Source organism: Dendrobium catenatum, unplaced genomic scaffold, assembly GCF_001605985.2.
Source record: "Dendrobium catenatum unplaced genomic scaffold, ASM160598v2 fragScaff_scaffold_41, whole genome shotgun sequence".
NCBI classification, from domain to species: Eukaryota; Viridiplantae; Streptophyta; class Magnoliopsida; order Asparagales; family Orchidaceae; genus Dendrobium; species Dendrobium catenatum.
The window spans coordinates 62,880-70,299 of NW_021318503.1; the positions used below are offsets into that span (position 1 = coordinate 62,880).

General features: G+C 34.1%; 1 protein-coding gene across 1 annotated transcript in view; it reads right to left on the bottom strand.

The window, feature by feature from the left end:
• Nucleotides 1–2,265: 2,265 nt before the first annotated feature.
• The window catches only part of LOC114579329, a 46,220-nt gene continuing 41,065 nt past the window's right edge, over nucleotides 2,266–7,420 (bottom strand). The window contains exon 2 of the mRNA XM_028693539.1: nucleotides 2,266–2,759. Coding sequence (XP_028549372.1) covers nucleotides 2,292–2,759 — 468 coding nt within the window. The 3' untranslated portion in view covers nucleotides 2,266–2,291. The remainder of the gene's footprint in view (nucleotides 2,760–7,420) is intronic.

Sequence of the window (7,420 nt, forward strand, 5' to 3'; positions counted from 1 at the left end):
ATACTTGATGTTGGACTTCCACCTATTGCTAGACTTTTATCTATTGCCATACTTTCATTAAACTTCTACCCGATGTTAAACTTACACTCGTCGTCAAATTTCTACCTGACACTGGACTTCCACCTGTAATCAAACTTCTACCCGTTTCCTGACTTTTGTCGGATTGCTACTCGATGCTGAACTTCTGCTCGTTCTCGAACTTTCATTGGACTTCTACTCGATGTCGGACTTCCACCTATCGTCGGAATCAAACTTTTACCAGGAGCCGGACTTCCACCCATAACCAGATTTCTACCCGACGTTGGATTTCCACCCATTACCGAACTTCTGTCCATTGCCAGATTTCTACCTGACACCTGACTTCCCCCCATTGCTAAACTTTTGTCTGTCACAAGACTTCTGCCCATTGCTTGATTTTCATCAGCTTCTATCATACTCCAAACTTTTTCCTGTCATCGAACTTCTGTCCATCACCATAATTCTACCCAACGCCAGACCTTTCGCCCGTCGTTAGACTCTTGTCGGACTTATACCCGACACTAGGCTTCCGCCCGTCGCCGGATTTCAACTTGACTCTGGATATCCACCCGTCACCGAACTTCTGTCCATCGCTAGACTTCTACCCAACGTCGGACTTCTGCAATCGCCGAATTTTCGTCGATCTTCTACCTGACACATGACTTTTGCCCATCACCAGATTTCTACCTGACATAGGACTTCCACTCATCGTTAGACTTCTACCCGTCACCTGACTTTCGTCAGACTTCTACCCGGTGCCTGACTTTGACCCATTGCAGAACTTTCATTGGATTTTCATCGGATTTCTATCCAATGTCGGACTTTTGTCCGTGTTCAGATTTCTACCCGACGTCGGCTTCTACCCATTGTCAGGCTTCCATTGGACTTCTATCTAATGTCGGACTTTCATTCATCATTGAACTTCTACTTGATGTCGTACTTTCGCCTGTCTCCCAACTTCCGACCTCCGTTGCCAGCCAACTACAGTCCATCCGACCTCCTTCACCAAACAATAGTCTTTCTAACCACTATCGCCCTCCGACTACAGTCCCTCAGACCACCATCATCAGACTATAATCTTTCCGATCTCCATTGCCCGCCTACTATGGTTCTACCGACCAAACAAATTTATCAATAGTGATTCTTTCAAATCCCATCATGTAATGTATTTTATATGATGTAGATTTATTACATCAAGCTAAGGCCTTCCTCCATGGAAGGGCCCCATTTTTAATCGACTACAAATAATTGTGGATTCATTCAAACTGGGCCAGACCCATGATTTGTCCACTTTTTCAGAATTTTTCATATAAAAATATTAGTGTCTCTTATAAATACTACACAATCTCTTTTTATATGTATGCGTTTTGGATATTCGTACAAAACTAAGAAGTTAACATATATATATTTCTCTACCACCACGAATATTCCAGGACACAACAATAATAATAATTATATCTTACACTTTTATTGTCACTATATTAAAAATAATTTGAAAGGTTTGTTTTTTTTTTATCTTTAATTTTCATGAATCACACCTTAAGTGGGCCCAATTCATTGGCTTCTTTTTGAAAAAAAAAAGATATTCATAATTTTTAAGATTAGAAAAATATAAAGAAAAAAATCACATATTTCCTCCATTTTAGTTCGTAAATCTCAATAATATGATAAAAATATTAGTTTAAAACATGTGGAAATTTAGAAGAATGATCAAAATGTTATATAGGATTATATATAAACAAAGCATATAAAAATGCAATTCAAATTCTTGGAATATGTTTTCAGATTAGAGTAATATTTATCCATCATATATTGCATAATTCTCAAAGTAGATCTAAGGTCTTTTCTTTGTGTCGACAACCTCCTAAAAAATATTCCACAAAATTATTAGTTGTAAACAAGAATATGAGATATATGTGGATGATTATTAAGATTAGTGTAATATTAATCACTCATATATCACACTAATCCTATTTTATAATTTCCTTTCCTCTATTCACATTTACAAAATAAAGAAGATGAGCTTACAAACATGCCAAATAATTTTTATGTATTTACATGTCTAATATTTAAATTATGATATTGACTAAAATAACAATCAAATATTTAAATCACATAAAAGATATCACTAATAATTTTGTAAGACAAAAAGATTTAATTTTTATATTTATATTTTGATGTGATTAAGACAGTAAAGTGTAATATAAATAAATAAATATCAAATTTTGATATAGGGAGACCCGCCAATAAACAATTGGTGTGGTTCACCAGGGCTACCTGTTCAGTCTGGCCGTCGTCGGGGAAGCCATTGGAGTCATTGGCACTCCTGAAAAACCGTACCTGTTTCTTTCAAGCAAGCCCATAAGCACCACCTTCTTCTTATACGCCGGTGAATCCAAATCCAGTTCCTCCACCCCGGAAAGCTCTTTCGCCGGCGACGGCGGCATTGGGGCCGGCGGAATGCAAGATAAGAGGTAGAACCACGCGCAATTGCATAACACGGCACAGAGACGGCCGAAGAGCAGCATTACGGTCAGCGTGGCCGATAGCATGAGGAGAACGATCACCGGGTCCGGCCGGCGAGCAGACCGACTAGGTGATGGGGCCGGAGCGGTGGACTGGTTTGGTTGGGATGTGACTGGATGACTCGTACGAAACATGGTCTGGACCGGGTCACGTGCCTGGTGGAGCTGAGCTAGAGGTTGGCTCCGGTTAGTTGACACGTGGTAGACGGTGGAAAGCTGAATTACATAATAAGATTTATAGCTTGATTGTATCGACTAAATTTTTTTTTTATTTTTTATGGTTGTATCTATTTTCACATTTATCTAAATTATTTAAATATTTTAAGTTGGCAATTTAATTTTTAGCATATTTTTTTATAATACTATAATAATTTCTCAAACTATTTATTTAACTTAAAGCACCTATTTTCCCTTCTATAATTATCAAACATGACTATTTCTTATTCCTTTAGTGACTTAAAAAAATTGGATTAAATAGGATTAAATACTCATGTGTTCAAATTTATGTGGATGATATCATCTTTGGATCTCAAATAAAAATCTTTGTGATGATTTTTCTAAAACAATGAGTAGTGAATTTTGAAATGAGTCTAATGGGAGATTTAAATTACTTTCTAGGTTTTAGCATTAAGCCAACTTGAGGAAGGAACATTTCTTAGTCAAACTAAATATATTAAGGACATCCTCAAAAAATAGAAATGGACAATGCTAAACCTGTTAGTACACCAATGAGTTCCTCAGTTCAGTTGGATAAGGACCTTAAGGGAAAATCTGTTGATCAAAAGAAATATAGAGGGATTATTGGATCTTTGCTTTACTTGACTGCTAGCCGACCAGATATAATGTTCAGTGTTTGCTTATGTGCTAGATTCAATCAGATCCAAAAAGAATCACATTTGACAGCAGTGAAAAGGATTTTAAGATACTTGCTAGGAACTCAAAACATAGAATTTGGTATCCTAAGTTTAGTTCCTCATTTGAAATTGTTGGTTATTCAGATTCTGACTTGCAGCTGTAGAGTGGATTAAGAAAAGCACTTCTGGAACATGTCAATTCATTGGAAATTCATTAGTTTCTTGGTCCAGTAGAAAACAAAAATTCAGTAGCCCTATCTACTGCAGAAGTAGAATACATTGCATTAGGAAGTTGTGTGGACACAGTATTTGGTTAAAATAAACAATTGATTGATTTAGGATTAAACTATAGAACTATTCCAATTTATTGTGACAATTCTAGTGCAATTGCATTTCCAAAAATCCTATTCAACATTCTAGAACCAAACACATTGACATAAGACATCATTTCATAAGGGATCATGTATCCAAGAGAGAAATTGAACTCACACATGTTTCAACTAAAAATCAACTTGCAGACATTTTTACAAAACCTTTAGCCTTTGATACCTTCTTCAGAACTTTAAGAAACAAGGCTTGGTTAATTGATTTGAATCTTAAATAAAAATGTTTTTGCACATTGATATTTATTTTTCTTAGTTTATATTTTTTTGGTTTTGTTATGAATTTTGTGATTTTTGAGTGTTTTGAATGAGTTTAATTAAGAGTATGTGATTTTGTCTTGTTTTCTATGTTTTGAAATGTTTTGTTTGATTTTTTCAAATAAAAAATTCAAAAATCCAAAAAAATGTGTTGAAATCGTCGGGGACGAAATTTTTCGTTCTGGACGATGTGTGTAAAAAATTCAGTTTGCATAATATGAAGGAAAAAGGAAAAGCACATGCCAGTGCTTCAGAACAAGAAGAAGAGGAGAGTAAACTTCTGCACCTCAGTCAGATTATCAGAATCTGATTGAATAAAATTTGATAGACTAGAGACTCATGTTGATCAAAGATTTGATCACTTGATGCTCAACTTATGCAACAACAGGACATTTGGGTAGCATTAGAAATGAAGTACATGAAATCAAATACCAATGTTGTTGATGGCCTCCTACTTCAACTTTTTTGGTGGCATTCCTCCTCCTCCTCCTCCAGAAGAATAGAGAATGATGATGAATTTTCTGGTTTGTTGTACTTGTTTTGTTCTAAATTTTAGTTGTGTTAGTATTTATTTTTGTATTTGTCTTAGTTATGTTTGTTTATGTTTGTTGTTTTATTGTTGTTTTGATATTATGAAATGATCATGTAATCTTTTTCAATAATATTCAATACATGTCGTAGTTGATTTAATTTGGTTTATTTTTTGGAATGTTGTTAATTTTTATGATTTCATTAGTCTTATTTAATCTTAATTGTGCTTAAATTAGATTGTAATTTTTAGATTAATTACATTAGAAAATCTAGTTTTCTAAATTTAAACAGTTGTTTATAACTTGTTATAATTAGAACTTTAAATTCATGTCTATTCATTTAGACTAAATAAAAGTTAATATTATTATTGCAATATAGATTGTTTTCTATTTTGTATTTCTGCTCAAGTGATATTTATGCACTTAGAAATATTTGAAATTTTAGATTATTGATTTTAGAAAGATTTGGTCTCAATTACTCTTGAATATTATACAAGAGTACAAAAATCAAAAGGAATGCGCAAAGGTTCGCAAATATGAAAAAAGAGCACAATATTGCCCAATGTCAAAATATGCAAAAAATGTGCCCAAAATTTGAAAAAGATGCGCAAAGCTCACCATGTGGTAATTCTCTCTTTCCAAATTCTTTCAATCTCTTAATTCAAATTGATCTTATGTTTATTTATATTCTATTGAACTTTAAATATAATAATTTTTATACTCTCTCTTGTAATGATTTTCTATATTCGAATGTCTAAATTGAATAATATTTTTGATAAATTTTTTCTTATTTACAATGTATATCACTTCTTAAATTCTATGAATTTCTATGATTTACCTAATGTTATTAGTTTAAGATTGCATACATTAGTCAATCACCATTTAGTAATTAAATTTTCAAATGAATTTCATATAATTACTTACATTTCTTGTCTATTTCTTCTTCACTTTTTGCTGTTGTCAAAAAGGGGAGAAATTATTGTGTTTGTATGTTTTATTTTATTTTGTTTTGTTTGCATTTTAATTTAGTGTTTGACTTTGTGTATGACCTTGTGTCTATGTCTTATGATTGTTAAAATTTTTGAAAAACAAAAATATTGTTCTTTGCTTCAAAATGCCTCCTTATTTTCATGTATTCATCAATTTAGGGGGGAGTTAGGAGATTTATTTAAATTGAAACCATTACAAACAATAATTTTTTGCCATCATTAAAAAGGGGGAGATTGTTAAGATAGTTGCTATTTGAATGCTTTACATTTTTGCATTTATGTAGTTTTTGATGATTCCAAACATTATTGTTCAAATGTGTAGTTATCTCCTAACAATTTAGAAGAATTTGTATTTGCTCTTGTGTGTACTAACATTTCAGGAAAAATGAACTCCAGACACGAAGACTTCAAATTAAATTCAGAATGAGATACTTTGTTTTAAAGATTTGAAGTTGCATTTCTTTGAAATTAAATTGAAAGATAGTGATTGTAATTGAGTTAATAAAAACATAACACCACATAAGGAGATCATTAAAATTTTACTGATCGTACTGGACGATATCCGTTTGTACGGGACGATCAGACAGTTATCTCCTATTGAGCACATGGAACGAATAGGAACTTGCTTAAAATTTTTTCTAAGTCCTATTTGTCCAGGACGAATTTTACAATCGTCCAAGACGATTGATTCTCTGTAAAATTTTTGTCCAGATGAAATTAAATTATCGTCAATGGCGATTGGTCATCTGGAAAATTTTTGTCAGACGAAATTAATATTATCGTCCATGGCGATTTGGTCTCTGGAAAAATTTTAGTCGCCAGACGAAATAAATAATCGTCCAGGACGATCAGTCCTCTGTAAAATTTTGTCCAGACGAATAAATTTTCGTCCAAACGATTAATCAACTTAGAACGGTTTTCAACAGTTTCTAGAACCGATCTTGTAATAACCGTTCGTACCGGACGAACCTAGTTCGTACGGGACGATCAGCTGTACGAAGACATTTCGTACACATATACAAATGGGGTCGTTTCAAATCGTTTAAGTAAAATCGTCGAGGACGATCCGACGATCGTACGGGACGCCACTACTTACAAAATTGAATGCTCCAGTATTTGGGCGGTTTTTTCTTGTCTTTTGTATAAATAGTCCAAATTAGACTGCCACCCAATCTTTTGTCATTTTGATCTTTGTGCCTCTTGAGAGAATAGCTAAGGAAAGAGTGTGAAAGTGCATTCAAGGATGATTTTTACCACTGAGCGTGAAGACTTCACTTGGAGTTCAAAGGTAAGAATCTTACTTGTGAATTTGGATTACTTCACTCTTTTCTTTCTTCCTTCTAGATTTCTTGTGAGAAGATCTGTCAAGGAGATCCGATTCGCTGCTGACACTTGGAGGAGTGTGAATAGCCGAAGGGTTCCTGCCTACACTTGAGGAGAGTGTGGATAAGCCGAAGGTTCGCTGCCTACACTTGGAGAGTGTAAATAGCCGAAGGGTTCCCTGCCCACACTAGGAGATAGTGTAAAAAGTGACGGTTCTCTGCCAACACTGGGATAGTGTAAAAGGACGACGGTTTCTGCCGCACCGTAGAGTGGTAAAAGAGTGTGTTGTAAAGGCTTCTCCGCCTTGCTGTGGGTGCAAAAGGAGAGTCACTATTGGTATTAGTGCAATACTCAGAGGGTGCCTCTTGGGATGGATGTAGGTCTGGTTTTAGACCGAAACCACTATAAATCTGTGTCATTTACTTTACTTTTTTACGTTTCCGCATTTTATTTTAGTCTTAAAAACTCTGGGTTAAAAAACTTTTTCTACAAAACTTTAAAAAAAAAAATTATTTCGGACTTCACACATTAATTTTAAAG